This window comes from Carlito syrichta, unplaced genomic scaffold (assembly GCF_000164805.1).
Source record: "Carlito syrichta isolate Samal-C Ts95f unplaced genomic scaffold, Tarsius_syrichta-2.0.1 Scaffold307284, whole genome shotgun sequence".
Lineage (NCBI taxonomy): Eukaryota > Metazoa > Chordata > Mammalia > Primates > Tarsiidae > Carlito > Carlito syrichta.
This window is the reverse complement of record NW_007251380.1, coordinates 167,721-183,315: the sequence shown is the minus strand read 5'-3', so window position 1 is coordinate 183,315 and position 15,595 is coordinate 167,721. Positions and strand designations below refer to the sequence as shown.

Sequence of the window (15,595 nt, the reverse complement as noted above, 5' to 3'; positions counted from 1 at the left end):
TCTGTGCTCTGTAGAGTATCGTGTTGCTTTAATGTAATGAACCAAGTCCTCAGCTCCTAAATCTCCATGCTGGAAATGATTACATAAAGCTGAATGACTATGTCTGAAGTCATGAATCTTGAGAACTTCTTATTCTTTGGGAAAAGTCTTACCAAGACTTTTCTTATTCTTTGAGGGTAAAAAAACCCCTGCATTTATAACAAGTTTCTGTTGAAAATATCAGCAATTTTAGGTTATATAGCATTCTGTTTTAAAAATAAGCATTCACTCTGCTGCAAGGTCTGTATTTTAACTTTGTGCAGATGTGTGCTAAAAGAACATGATGTGCTTATTTGTTACATTTATGCTACTTTCTTACTTTAAGTAAGATGGATGAAATTACATATTAAATAAAAACAGCAGCTCAAACAGCAGTCCCTAGCAACCTGAAAAAGTCTTCCAGAGACAGTGGGGAAAATGAGAATATGACTTTAAAACTCAATGATTTTTGAGAGAATTGTCTGTTTAAAAGCATGCATATAATAATTTCTTTTCAGGATTTACTCAGTGTTGTCTAATGTTTAAAAGTAACCTGCCACTAAATTGTGTTGGTAAAAGATTGCCAAAAGTACTGTTTTCTTTCTTAACCAAATATAGCATTTTAATTTTTATATGACTTCAGTTATACACAGACACATACATTGTATATGGCATGAACCTTAATTAGTGAGAAGAGCTAACGGTCTTGAGCAAGTTATTTAACCTCTCTGAACCCTAATTTTTCTTTGTGGTATGGTATGATTCCTACCTTTTAGTATTGTCCTGATTAAATGACACGATTTATTTAGCACAAGGTCTGACAGATATTTATCACTGCAGGTTCATTTACCTTCTGTATTCCAAACTTCATAGAGTAATGTGTTTTTATCTGGTACTTTTAAGCTAGAAAGTACTTTGTATTGAGTATTACTCATCATATTCAGTTCTGAAGGGGAAATTTAGAATATGTAGAATAAACTTTTCTGATATTTAAGGAACATATGTTTATTGAATGGCTACTGAGCGTAAACCATGGCTTCCTATCGTATACACTTAAACATGTTTGAAATTCAGTAAAGGAGAGGTCAGTTCAAATGCCATTCCCAGTTCTTTTACAGTCTCTCTTCCTTTTATTTGCTCTTTTTTGTGTGTTAACCTTGTTGTTAACCTTTTAAAGTTAACCTTGTTATTAACTTTAGGAAAGTTTTCAAAATAAAAAGTACTTGACTTTGTTTTATAGTCATTTAAAAATAGGATTGATCAATATGAAGCATTAGCTAGAAGCACATCTTGGTGCTTTTTTATTGATTTCAGTTACCAATGCCCTCAGGCTTATGTGCATGAGAATGAAAATGATATATGAAATATGCACCCAGGTTAAACAGACCAATTTTTTTCTTACATCTGCAACCACTATAGGCAGAATTCTTTATGTGGAAGTGACTTTGGTAGCAGTTAGTTCCTCTCTTCCCCCCCCCCCCAACACACTACAACCTTAAGACTCTTAAGTGGCCTACTGAGCTGGTGTCTTTGTTATTAAGTCCAAGACTTGTACAGTGCTTTGGGAAGTTTCTTCCATGTAGTTACTTTTATTAATTATAAAATGCTATTCAAGGTTGTAGATTTACAGCCCCTGAATACACTTTTTGGCATTTTAACAGATGGTTATAAGCCAGAATCTTGAGGATTTGAAAGATGTTCTGCTAAGTAGCCAGTTATAGACCAATAAAGCCAAGAGAGTGAATACCAGGGAAGCTTGCTCAGCAGGGCATGAATTATTTAGAAAGTTGTGTAAGGAAGTCGGCTGTGGGCAGAGGTTGTCATGAGTCATGTGCCCGTCAGTCAGAGCTCCAGCAGCTGTTCCCTGTCTCCAGGGCCTTTGTGTGCTACTGCCCATCTATCAGCACTAACAGATACCGGCTGCCTTCCCACCATGCTGGGAAAGCCACAAACACACAGACTTCCGGTGTGTAGCTTGTTGGCCACCAGTTTGGACAGAAGTCATTTCTGGGAGACCAAGCACCAACTCCTTCATCTTTTATTAGGCCATTAACCAAAATATATTCTCAAGAGAATTAGTTAGATGCTATAAAGTTTTTCTTTTTCTGACCAAAAATATGCCTATAGTAATATTCTTAGAAAGGTTGCACATTTGAACCCAAAGAGATGCCCTAGTTACATGAGAGATGGGGGAACTCTCTCCACCAGATAACAGACTATTAGTATCTGTTCAGAATATCACTGAAGAGACCTTTCTGGCTGAACACAACAATGCAGAAAAGTCTTAGAATCACAAGCATTCCTTTTGTGATGATGTAGCAACCTGCCAAATGAGATACATCCCAACTCTGAATATAGGCAAATCTCTAACAATTTCCTTTTTCTCTTCTTGTATTCCAGAGATATCCTTAGAGGAAAGGATTTGAGGGCATTAGTATCACTATCTGTCTGATTACTGTGTTGACATTTTTAAAGTGCCATTAATCATAGGAAATGGAACTTAATGGTGTAGAAAAATACCCAGCCAAGGAATGTCAAGAAAGTAAGCTACAGCCTAATATTCAGATGAAATTGAAGGGAAATGCATCTTAACCCTTTAATTGTTTTTTTTTTCTCTTAATGTATTACTGAACTCAAAAGCAGAATAATTGAGAGGCAGCTGTGCAAGCAAAGGAAATGGAAAACATAGCAAATGGAAATTATAAAAGGCAGATGTTTTTATTTTGCAGATATTGTAGCTACATAATGTATAAAGTATATAAAGATACATCTTTAGATTATATAGTGAGATCCCTCATTTTGGAAAAAAGTTATTTTTTCTTTTTGGTATTGCCTCTCATTTTTTTCTGTTGACTCTGAATGCTCAATGTACTTGATATAATTTAGTTTGTGTGAGATTTGACTGTTGATGGAATTTGAGAGTTATTAGACTGATAGGAATGCTCACATCATGGTAACACAGAAGTAAAAAGCAAGATATGGCACATGAATAGAGTAATTCCTTTGTCAAAAGTTGGCAATACTTGATGCATATTTGGTTGGATTTTGGCATAATCGATTGATTAATTTTTTGTCTATTAGCTAATTTAAATTCAAATACGTCTCCTAACTGAAATTTTAGGAAGCATGAGGTAAATAGAGAGTCTTATTTTTTAAATCTACAGGACACCAAGCTATAATGAGCATTACGTTGTAAAATGTCTCCAGTGCTTTATTTGGAAAACAGCACAAGAACCCAAGTACACCTCCTACCCCTGTCACCTTTTTTTTCCCCAAGACAGATGACATGTTACAGTGTAGGATGTATAGTAGATTCTCAATAAAGACTCATTGATTGATGTACAGATTTTAAAGATTGCTATATGGAACTGAGATGAATGAATTTTAGGGTGACCAATATAAGAAGATTAGAAAAGAAGTAATATTATTGATAAATGTTGTGCTTTTTTTTCCTACTGTAGATTTTTATCATCCATTGGAGGGACACTGTGTGAGATTGGAAAGCCTAAAATGCAACAGAAAATAAATTTATTCCTTGAAAAAGAAGGAATAGAGAAAATTGCAGAAAGATTACAAACAACAACACCCACCTTACAGGTCATCATAGATGGTCTCAGCCAGCCTGAAAGCTTTGACTTTCGAACAGGTAAACACTTGAGCTTGAATTACGGCATCTTGCATTTGCACAGCTCCCGTGATCTCCTTTGATCCTCACAGCAATCCTGTGCCACAGGTAAAACAGGTAGTACTCTCCCATTTGATACATGAGAAAATAAAATCCTAGTGAGCTTCCTTCAAAGCCTTTAGAGTTAGTTAATATCCAGAGCCAAAGCTAGAAACCAGTGGTCTCCAGAGTCCCTGTCTACTGTTTGTTTGTGGTCATACTAGACTACATGTGTCATACATGTACTGCCGTGTGCATGGAGGCACACATTTTTCACGACCCTTTGGTAAGCCATTTCTATCTCCTAGAAGCTTACGGGAAAGCATTCACTTCACAAGCTAAAAAATGAATCTTCTTCCTAAATTATAGCCTTCCAAGTTCTTGGAGTCTGTGTCAGTGAAAACATTGAACAAATAAGATAATATCTCTCTGTTGATTTTCCTTCTAATTAAAAGTGTTCTCAGCTTTCAGCACAGGTAGATGGTGAGGAAAGTATAACAGCCATAGTTGTTGAGAGCAGTGACCCAGTGAAAAAGAACGACAGTATCGAGTGACCTACTTCCCAAGGAAGTTTGAATAAGAACCCTTGAGGTTTAAGTGACTCTGCACACGTGTCCCATAACAAGTTTGATGATGCCATGTTTGGGGCTTGGCTCTTTTTATTCTGGTTTAGGCTGTGTTAAGGTGGTGAGACAGGCTTCTTTGAAAAAATTTAAGGGAATTTCAAAACACACCCAGCAAGTCCATTGTACTGTTTCTTCAACTCTTCTGTGAGTTTAAAAAATTTTTTTTTTGAGTTGGAGTTTCATTCCGTCGCCCAGACTGGAGTGCAGTGGCCGCTCCCGGCCACCGCAGCCTCGACCTGCTGGGCTCTGGCGATCCTTCCGCCTCAGCCTTCTGAGTAGCCGGAATTACAGGCACACGCTACCACGCCCCGCTGATTTTTGATTTATTGTAGAGATGAGCTCTTGCTGCCCAGGCGGGTCTCGAACTCGCCGGCACAGGCAATCCAGTCACCTCAGCCTCCCAAAGGCACGGGATTACAGGCTGAGCCACCGAGCCTGGCTTAATTTTTTTTTTTAAGTTGAAGGAAAAGAAAATAGCACTCAATAAGACCTCTGTCCAAAAATGTGGGAGTAGAAGCCTTCAGGTGATATTCTACACAAAGTGGATGTTTTCACAGACAAATCCATCTCCATTGGAGGTCTGATAACCTTCCATGGGGATGTCATGGGTGTTGTCTAGCAGGAATAATAAGTAGAGCAGTGGTTCTCAAAAAGTGTGGAGTTTCGGGGTGACATGCCTACGGCTTTAGAGGGTTGGCGAATATTCTCTCACTGTAGGTATTCTGTACTGGATTGTCATGTCCATCTTCATTTTTCTGTCATGGTGTTAATCATTCTGTTATCCCAGTTACACTGTTGACTCAGAGCAGAGATCAGCCCTCAAATTATATGGTTCAATTAAACAACCAAGCAGAAACACAGATGCACCTGGGCTCCGGACTAAGCTTTCCTGTTACTGCAGTGTTTGTCAGTGTGTCAAGTGAAATTTCAAATAGGTCTCTTTAAGCAAACTTCAGAACTGGCCTTTTCCCTAATGTAAGTCACAGTTTTCAAGATGTCTGAAAACTTTTGTTTTACTACTAATCGTATCTCAAAGGGGTTGGCAGATAAGCCATACTTTTGAGGGGGCAGATAGTATTTTGGGCATTTCCACACGACAGTGTTTATGCCACATCTTTTTCCTCCATTTTCTCTAAAATATTTCCTTTCTTGGTGTCTCATTCTTTCCTCATACACATCCTGTCTTCTGCTTTCCCAGGGACATAATCAGTTTCATTTTTCTATTAACATTCTGCTTGCTAGTTAGTTTCCGCAGTTGAGTTCATTAGAAGCAGCCTAGTTGACAGTAGACTGAATACACACAGGCTTGGCTATGAAAGTGTTAAAGTGTGCATGGTACTCCGAGGACTTTCTGATTTCTCGGTGTCCCAGACTGTCTTCAGGAACATGTTAAGTAGTTCCTGACTCTGATTTTCCATGCAAAATTCAACAAAGCAGCTGATCAGGACCCTTGGGGAATCTGTAGCAGCTGGGCCTTGCGAGAAAAGAGGGGAAAAAGAGTTTCCAGGCATAAGAACAATGTCTGTGGGGCCTGAGACCATCTACCTCTAACCCTAAGCAAAGACTTTGTTTCATTTTGCTTTGACACAGTCCTAGCCCAGTAATGTTATGTCACAGTAGGTTTCTTGCTTTTGGAATTCACCACTTTAGCATCAGGTGAAATTCTACAGAATCAATTCCAATTTTAGCATATTTTTCATGAGGAAAATGAGGTTTAGATCCTAAAGAGGGTTTTTGTTTTGTTTTACAGGAAAGAGCTTGATTTTTAAAACATCTTGGTTTCAGTATAGTTGAACTGGGGGAAGGGAAGCAAGAGGTGACCAGTTGTTAATACAAATGTAAAGGATAGCTTTAACAAGTAATCAGGATAAAGCCAACAGCTGTGGAGGAAAAGGAAATGGAATGGGTGGAGGGGAAAATGAGGCCTTAGTAAAAGGAGATCCAAGCATAGAATGTGTTCTTTGTTATTAGAGTCAACACTCAGTAATCCTAGGAAAGGGGGCCTTCAAGAAGAGCATGGATAAATGGAGTCCACAGATAATCCTCACGCCTCTTTAAACTGCTGGACCTAACTGTCGGCCTCATAAAACCTTTATTGTTGCTTTTTGTTTTAACTAGAGCAGTAAAGATTCCCTTGGCATGCTTTATGCCCACCTTTGGGAGATAGTGTTAAGGAACAGAGAAATGTACACTGGAGTGAGCAAGAAAAGAGGGCCGTAAGAAATTTGAGAACAGGGATCTAGGTATCTTTAGCACCCAGCAGAAGACCTGGCCTGGGAATGATAATAGGAGTTAGTGTTTGCTGACTTGAATTGAAAGAAGAGAAAGAAAATTAGTTACTAGCCGGTCTGGTTGTCTGAGCCATCGATAATCAAGAATCTAAGCTTCAACTGAATAAAGACATTTGAAATGGATAGAAATTGATTTTCTGAGTTCCAAATTTGTGGAAAGAAGTGAGGAAGAGAGAATGTTTGAATTTATCCACGTTCGACCAAAAGTTGACGTACTTTCTACCACCTTTAAACAACTTAAGAATTCAGGCATCAGGAAAAAACTCCCAATCTCCTGTTTCCAAGGATCTCACTTTCTCAGTGTTTGAGATTTAGCTTTGTATATTCATTGAGCAAAGATATATTCTCATCATCTCCTCACACAGGAAAAATAAGACTCTACCCTTCTCACTCCTTGTGTACGGCACTAATGTGTGCATGCCAGTGGGATAGACTTTGGAGAGAAGTGTTTGAGTAAATTTTCTGGAGTTGTTTGTGCTGCATGAATGCTGTTTCTCCAGCTGGGATGCGTTTTCTGTGAAGGCAAGCTCGAGTCCTCAGTTCATCCCCTCTCCATGCTTACTATTGGTCTGGACACATAATCAATATGCAGTAACTGCTTATTCACTAAGTTTTGTTGTCTAGGAAGTATAGTGCTTTATACACTAACTTTCTTTCCCTTTCCTTATAGATTTTGATAAGCCTGATTTCAAAAGAAGCATCGTGTGCCTGGAAGATCTGCAGGTTGGGACAGTTCTTACAGGCAAAGTCGAGAATGCTACTCTGTTTGGAATTTTTGTGGATATAGGAGTGGGGAGATCAGGGCTGATTCCCATACGAAATGTCACAGAAGCAAAACTTTCTAAGACAAAGAAGAGAAGAAGCCTTGGACTGGGCCCTGGGGAAAGAGTGGAAGTCCGAGTACTCAACATTGACATCCCCCGATCTAGGATTACGCTGGACCTCATTCGGGTGTTGTGAATGCCCCATTGAAGGCTACATGCTGTTTTATTCCCTCATTTCTACAGGCTGACAAGGATAAGTCAGATGTTTGTGAATTCTGGATAGCAAAAGAGAAAAAATTCACTTAATAGCAGAAACATTTTTCAAGCACGTCCTTTTTCCTTCTGAATAAGTAGAAAACCAACAGTTTGATTTATTTTCCCTTTAAAGGAAACAACTAATAGACATCCTTGTATGGCTTTATGTAGTAATAGCTTTCTGACCAAAAATTTGTTTTTAACTCATGTTGCATTTTGTATAAGAGATTGCTTTGGTTCTACTTGCCAACATATGCCTTGTTGGACTTGTAGGGATCATCTTCTTGATTTGAATTGTACAATTTTTGTTGACGCAGTAGGACAAGCAGTGTTTACTCTTCTTCTTTTATAGATTTTTTTAAAAATCAGGCATTTTGAATTTGATTCACGATTTTGCAATAATCTCTATTTCCCCTTGTAAGGCAAACCAAAAATATACCAGTAAAACAGACTCTGGTGTGTTTGTAACCATCAAATGAATGGCTCAAAACATTTCTCAGAGGGATGTTTGTATTGATCCCAATAATAAAATTTTGTGGCTAGTGACTTGCTTTTGCTGTTTGATTCAGTGAATGACCTAGAAGTCAATCTTGATTAAAGAAGATGTGGTTGACTCATGTTTGTATTCATAACAATTCAAGAGGCTAAAACAGGAGGATCACTTAAGGTCAGGGGTTCACAAACAGCCTGGGCAACATAGTGAGACCCTGTATCTACAAAAAGTTTCAAGAAAGAAAAATTAGCTGGGTGAGGTGATGCATACCTGTATTCCTAGCTACTTTGGACACCGAGGTGGAAAGTTCACTTGAGCCCAGGAGGTCAAGGCTGCAGTGAGCTGTGATCACACTATAGTACTCCAGCCTGAACAACTGAGTGAGACCCTGTTTAAAAAAAAGTGGTTCCTGGTAACCTTTGTGGAAGAAGGAAGCCTCTGGAAATTAGAAGAATGGCTTTGTTTGACTTAGCACAGAAGAGTATGTTCTTTCTTAAGTCAGGATTAAACTTCATATATAGATCATTGTGAAGGGGCAAGAAAAACAAATGATAAAGGAAGTGACTCCTATTTTTATTCAGTGGAGATGGTAAGTATTAGCATGACCACTCAGGGTCAAAATGATTTAAGGTAGACCCCACATGGGACTGGTATCCTGCCCATTCTGACTATTGCTGCTGCTATTGTTTTGCCTGATGAAGATATTTGTGTGCCTGAATGAGTATCTAGTTTTCTCCATGCATTATAAATGGAGCATGGCCAGTCCTGTGTGTTTGCCTAGGGCAGTCCTAGTAAACACCCATTGTCCTGGAATAATCATTCATATTGCCTCTTTCTGTTCTCAAAGTGACCCATTTTGGAGAGTACATCATATGGTCACCTAGGAGTAGTCACTTACAAAGTAGTGAATGTGACTGTATATTGCAGAATAGTTCTGCTTGGTGGTTTGCTGTTTGCAAGATAGCAACTGGTATACATAGATCTTTTTTTTTAATGCAGTAGGTTCCTTAAACGTTGTATATCTCAAGTCCACCTACCTGGCAGTTTCGTTTCTGAAATGCGTTTGCCCTGTTTCTTACGGTCTCAACTGACAATAGATCTTAATGTGGAAACTTTAAGTTGCTCTTCCTACTCACTCCTCCTAGTAGTCATCTTGGTTCGTAATTTGTCGATCAGTAACGAGTGATGTGTACCTGAAGAGTCTTATTCTGAAGCCCGAGATATAATTTCAAATGAATGCTTTGGGGAAGAAGGCTTCTTCCTGGGCAAGTTGGATAGAGGAACAAAAGCAACTGACGGTGTGAAGCTGTTCTGTTGACCTAGCAGCTAAGCCTTGGTGGAAATGACAAGGACTTGACTAGATTACATGGGTTGTCCTATCCAGGCCAAACATGACAGAGGCTCTGTAAGGCCTACCCTGGGAGAAGAGGGGCCACGTTTCGTTTATCATTACAACTCCAAAATGTAGCATGGTGGTTCGTTATGTTCTATTCCTAGTCCGCGGCACAGTGTGCCTGTGAACTTGTATCTCTATTTCTACAGATCTCCTTTTCCTGTTTTTAAAATGGAGATGATGATAATATAACATTTATTTACCTGAATATGTATTGGTGGCCCCCTGTGTGCCAGACATTGTATCACTGACCATATAGTTGTGATTTTAAAAAATAGGGAAAGGAAGCACAAAAACAGAAAAATAGACATTATCACTGCCATTGTGGAGCTTAGAGGCTATTGAGGAAGAAAGAATCACTATTTAAAGAACTATATAAAAATATAAAATTACAGTAATAATAAGTGACAGCATATAATAGATTAATTGATTTTGAAAAGTCAGAAAATGTTTCAGTGTGGTTTGACTGAGATGTGAAAGATGTCCAGAACTAGGACAAATGTCTTGTTGACCTTAACAAGAGTTGTTTCCAATAAATGGTGGGGATAAGCTTTATTAAAGTGGACTCAAGAGAGAGTAGGAGGAGTTAGATTAGAGACAGTGGAATTTATCTGTAAAGGAAGAAGAGAAATAGCATGGTGGCTAGAAGTGAGAAATGGAGTCAAGCAAGGGGGTATGTGTTTAAGACAAAAGACATAATAATGCATGTAAATGGAAATGATCAAGTAAAACAGGAAAATATTATGCAGGAGACAGGGAGAGTTACTGGAAAGATATCCTTGACTAAGTGAGATCAGATGGAATCTAGTACACGAGAGGATGGTCTAAGATAGGAATGCAAAGAGTTAATTGATATTAACAGGAGAAAGAATTGAGTTTATGGGCACAGATATAACTGGGTAAATGCAGGAGCTCGTGGAAGGTCTCTTTGGATTTCTTCTATTTTTCTCACTGAATTATGAAGGAATGTCATCATTTGAGACTATCAGAAGGAAAGGAAGTTAGAGTTTGAGAAGAAAGGAAAAGGTCAGAAAAGGGTGAGAATGACAGTAAAAAGCCTAGAGAAACAGTATGATTTCTAGGCAGTGTCTAATGTTCCACTTGCGTCTAGTGATCCTGAGTTGAAAGTAGGATCAGTCAACCTGATTATATATTTTTCTCTAACCTCGTCGGCTGTCGTGGACACAGGTCCAGACAAGGTGGAGAAGTGATTTAATCCGGTTTGGGAGTTTGCCAACTGAGTACAATAGAAGGAGAAGGAAGCTGAAGGCAGGCAGACAAAAAATTATTATTATTATTATTGATTGTGGAATCTGAGCTGAAGAAGAAAAGTAAGAGTATAAGGGGAACATCAGGGGCAGTGGAAAGTGTAGGATTTAAGGATTACAGACCCTGGAGAGATGCTGACATGGGACTTACAGATAACATAATGAGTAGGTAAGCGTGGTTATCAAAAGTCCAATGCATAACATTGAGATTCCAGAGGAGGTAGTTTCTGATGACAGTGTAGTGAATGGTGGTGGGATAAGTAGCAGAAGCAGAGGATGAGAATAAGACCATTAGAGAATTCAGAAAGGTTTATCCATGTGGATAATGATTTTAGGAGGATGTTGTAGTAATGCAGGCATAAAATAATGGTGGTGCAGTCCAGAATGTTAATGGTAGCATTCTAGACATGGTGAGAAGTCGTGGGATCCTGGATGTAGTTAGGAGATGGAGGTAGAGCCAAACAGAACTTCCTGGCATAAGATGTGAGAAGACAGGAGTGTAGATGGCTCCAAGGTTTGGGGCCTAAGCAAATGGGAGTATAGAATTATCCACTGAGATGGGAAGACTGTCGAAGGAACAGTTTTGGTGAAATAACTCATTTGGGATAGGTTAAACTTAAGATGTTCATTAGATATTCAAGTGCAGATGCCAAGTTGGGCAGTTGGCTACTTACATCTGAAGTTGAGGGGAACGGATCGGACTGGAAATGTAAATTTGGTCATCACTAGCACACAGCAGCACTTCTAACTATGAGACCGAATGATACACTGACAGGATGAGTAGAGATAGAGAAGAGGTCCAGGGCTGGGTTGGAAATCCACAGCACGTTAGCTACAAAATGTGTGAGCTGCTTCATGAGGGCAAGAACTGTGTCTCGGGCAGAGCTGCTGCTTCCGATTTTTCCCCTTCATCCTTACCAAGAGAACCCTGATTTGAGAGGAGCCATGAAGTGGCTAATGGAAAGGGGCGTGGCCAGTTGAGTGTAGGCAAAATCCTGGGGCGGGATTCTGGGCAAGGTAGAAAGGGTGAGGGGTCAAGCAGCTCCACCATCATGCTTTTCCCCTCCCTGGCCCTTGCCCTCCCTCCTGCTTGATAGATTGCTGAAGTGCTGGAGGTGAGGCAGTGACTCGCACTCCGTAAGGACTGCTGATCAGAAAGGTGGACTATTTCTGAATGTATTTGGCATTATGGAGTAACCAGGTAGCCCTGAGCTGCCTACTTTGGACTTGCATTATGTGGGAAAAACAAAACTCCTTATTCATTTAAACTGGTGGGGGGATCTACCGCAGAGTACCCTGGTATTCATTTGTTTTGTTCCCTACTGTACCTGTATATGTGGTAAAATGTCCAGCATGTGATAAGTGCTCAGTAGATGTTGATTGAGTGAATGAATAAATGAACATCTAATTAGAATTCAATAAAATGGTTGAATATAGAAAATATAGTATATGCATATATATTATATATAATGTGCACACACACAATTTGACCAATATTTTAATAATCATTCCAGTCAGCTCTGCTTTTGTTTATATGTTTATTTAAACTTAAAAATAAAATTTATTTGGAAAAGTATGTGAAAAAAGTCAAATCAATACTTTAAAAAGAATAATTAAGTTGGATGATATAGGAGACTTTGTCCTACCAGATATTGAAGTATACTCTAAAGCTACCATCATTTAAACAGTATGTTACCATACAGGAATAGACAAGCAGAAAAATGGAGCAAAACAAAGAATTCATAGACCAACTTTTTGAAGTGAAAAAAAAACCACCACCAGAGGTTTCAAAATCAATGGAAATTTAATGTACATTTTTAAATGACATTTCAGATTGAGACAAAATTATGTTGCCACACTATATACAAAAATGAATTTCTGGATATAGTGTGCACAGGTAGGAGTGGTGAGCACTTCAAAGCCCAAACCAAAACTATTTGTGCTCCCTAAAGCTATTGGAATAAAAAAATTTTAAAAAGAAAAAAACCCAAAACAATTCTAAAAATATAGAGAGAGATCTGTATCAGTTAATGTTAATCTAAATAAATATATGCAATATATTTAACAACACATAACTGTAAAAGTAAATAAATAGATATAAAGTAAATGTGGCAAAATGTTGAATTATTGCAATTTTGCCATAAGTCTGAAATTGTTCTAAGTAAAAAGTGAGGGAGTCATCATGCCGTGAACCTCAACTATACACAATAAAATTTATTTTTTAAAAAATGAATTCCCGATAGATTTTGCATAATTTAAAAAAAAATTATAAGCAAGCATAGAAGGGCTTTGAGAAGTGATGAAATAGCCACAGTGTGGAATATGGAAAAAATAGGAGAAACACGGTCATATTGACCTAAAAGTTCCATTCAGAAGATATTTCCTAAACACACGAGACCCTGTGCCAGTTCTGGGGACAAAAGATAACGCAGCTTCTGAAGATGTCATCAGTCTAAAGTAGCTGGAATTTAAGCTGCATCCAAGGGTGTTTTAATTCATTGTCATGGGCACTGTGAAGTTCAGCCTGACTTCAGAACATGGTGGCATCCCATCTCATTTGGAGCCACAGGATCCCTCGGAAAGCTTGAGTTTGGATTAATGGAGTGAGTGCTCATGTTAGGGGTGTCTGTATCTCTAACCCTGACCTCAGAGTTAGCACTTGTGTTAAAATTGGAGATGGAAAGAAGGGCCAGGATGGAAAAACCAAAAATATATTTAGTCAATCTTTTCATTTTGGCTTCCTGCCTAAAATCAGTCATAATGAGTTGGATTTAAATAGCAGATCATGGAGAACTCCTGAATGACTGGGCTGGTTGCCAAAGCAGTCTGTTCCACAGGAAGAAAGATTAGATTTCTTCTCACTCACTCACTTTATATGGTGAGGATGATTCTGTGCATGAAGTCTGCATTTCTTATTTAGGGAGGGAGTGGGATAAGTTGACTCTGGTCCTGTCAGCATTAAAAATTACCTTTTTAGAAATTAATTTAAAAACCAACCCAGAAAGATTTGCTGTTCTCTTGCCTCATATTGGGAATCTAAATAAGGATTATGTAGCCACCCCTCAAATATTTTCAAGGAGAAGACTTTCACCCTGAAAAAAGGAAATAGATTATTAACTAAATGCCTCAGGGAAACAGCCAGATACCAGAATTTATCCCAACTGTATGGCCCATCTAACATGACAGGCCTGAAATGTTAGGTAGCTCAATCCCAACAACAAAATCTAAAGTTAAAAAAGGTACATGGTGAAGGAAGAGATGGGGGGAGCACGGGAGGGAAAGGGAGCAATGTAATAGCCTGTGTTGTTGAGGTACCAAGTTTTGAGAGTCCGATTTTATCCAAGCAATTAGGCCAAGTATAAGCCTCCAGATTCTTTGCAGTATTTTACAAAAGCAATCAAGTAACAGATAGATGAAAGCCTGCTACTGAAAGCTTTTCACTTCTGACAAAAACTTTCCACCTTCTTATAACCAGGCCCACAATAACTGGAGAAATTTCCCCCAAGGGAGCACGCCTTTGGATGCCTTTCTCCAGTCCCGGTGATTGGTTCTTTGATCATTTGACATTTGCCCACCTGCTTCCCAGGTTTAAGTCTCTTGGCAGTCAAAGAGAAGGTAGCACCAGTGAAAGTCAAGCCTAATGTTTCCTCACATTCTTTGTTTCACAGGGTTAGTGATTTCATAAAACTAAAACTCAAAATGCCAGTGTAGTCAAACTTGGTTAATTTGCTACTTCAATAACCCAAACGACTAAATTTCTAATAAGGTACACACTGTCACTTCTGTGTTTGCACCTACAAGAAACATCTGAAGTTATTTTTGGCCATTTTGTCATAACTTTATTTTTATGACTTATTGAAAAAGTAATACATAGAGTGTACAAAGTACAAATCATGAAATATAAAAGTTGGAAAACAAAAATCTCTTGTAATTTGAGAAGTAGTCACCTTATATAGTTCCTGTGTATCCCTGGCCCTTTTTCTATGCATGTACTCCTTCACATATAAAGATTTTTAACAAATTGAGGTCATATGATATGTATACTGCTCTACTTTTTTCTTTACAGTAAAGCATGTATATCTTCCCATATCAGCATCTACATAGCTACCTGAATATGTTTGATTGTAGGTGTGTAAACAACTGCAAACAATACTGCAGCAAACACGATGGTGTATTGTCCTAGTGGTATTGCTCTGTCAAGCCATATGCATATTTAAGTTCAATTGCTATTATAACCCTCCCCCACATACAGTAAGGATAAACATTGTTTCATGAACTTCTGTTTCAGCTGTGTGTATTCATATATGTGTGTCAGTACTGGACTCGGATGTAAAATATATTCTATTGTGGGTCGACATCAAAAAAGTGAAAGTCAAGACCAGGAGGTGCCTTTCTCTATGGGAGGAATTCTTTCTGATCCTCCACTTCAGCATGTCACCTCTCACTACAGGGCCTTTGAAGGTGTCCTTTCTTTTGCCTGGAATGACCTCCCCCTCACTCTTGCCTTCACCCTTTTATCAGGTCCCTGGATCAGGTCTCATCCCAATGGCATTTTTTTCAGAAAAGTCTTATTGACTCCCAGACTAAATCAAGTTTACTATTATAGACTCTCCATGAACCGTGTGACTTTCCTTCACTTCCTGTATTTGTGCTAGTAGCATTTAATGAGTGTCTTTCTCTGCACACCCTGTAAGGATGGCAATCTTGAATTTCCTATTTGTGATCATCTGGAACTTCTGATTTTGACCCTATCCTAACTAGACCCCTTGAGTCTTCCATTTTTTTACATTGAGTCCTCTAGATACGGTGTTTGGCCTTGGTCT

General features: G+C 38.6%; 1 protein-coding gene across 1 annotated transcript in view; it reads left to right on the top strand.

Moving 5' to 3' along the window:
* Positions 1–8,164, top strand: part of SRBD1 (S1 RNA binding domain 1) — a 237,641-nt gene extending 229,477 nt beyond the window's left edge. The window contains exons 20-21 of the mRNA XM_008064317.2: positions 3,480–3,664; positions 7,270–8,164. Of these exons, the coding sequence (XP_008062508.1) occupies positions 3,480–3,664; positions 7,270–7,559 (475 nt within the window). The 3' untranslated portion in view covers positions 7,560–8,164. The remainder of the gene's footprint in view (positions 1–3,479; positions 3,665–7,269) is intronic.
* The last annotated feature ends 7,431 nt before the right edge of the window (positions 8,165–15,595 follow it).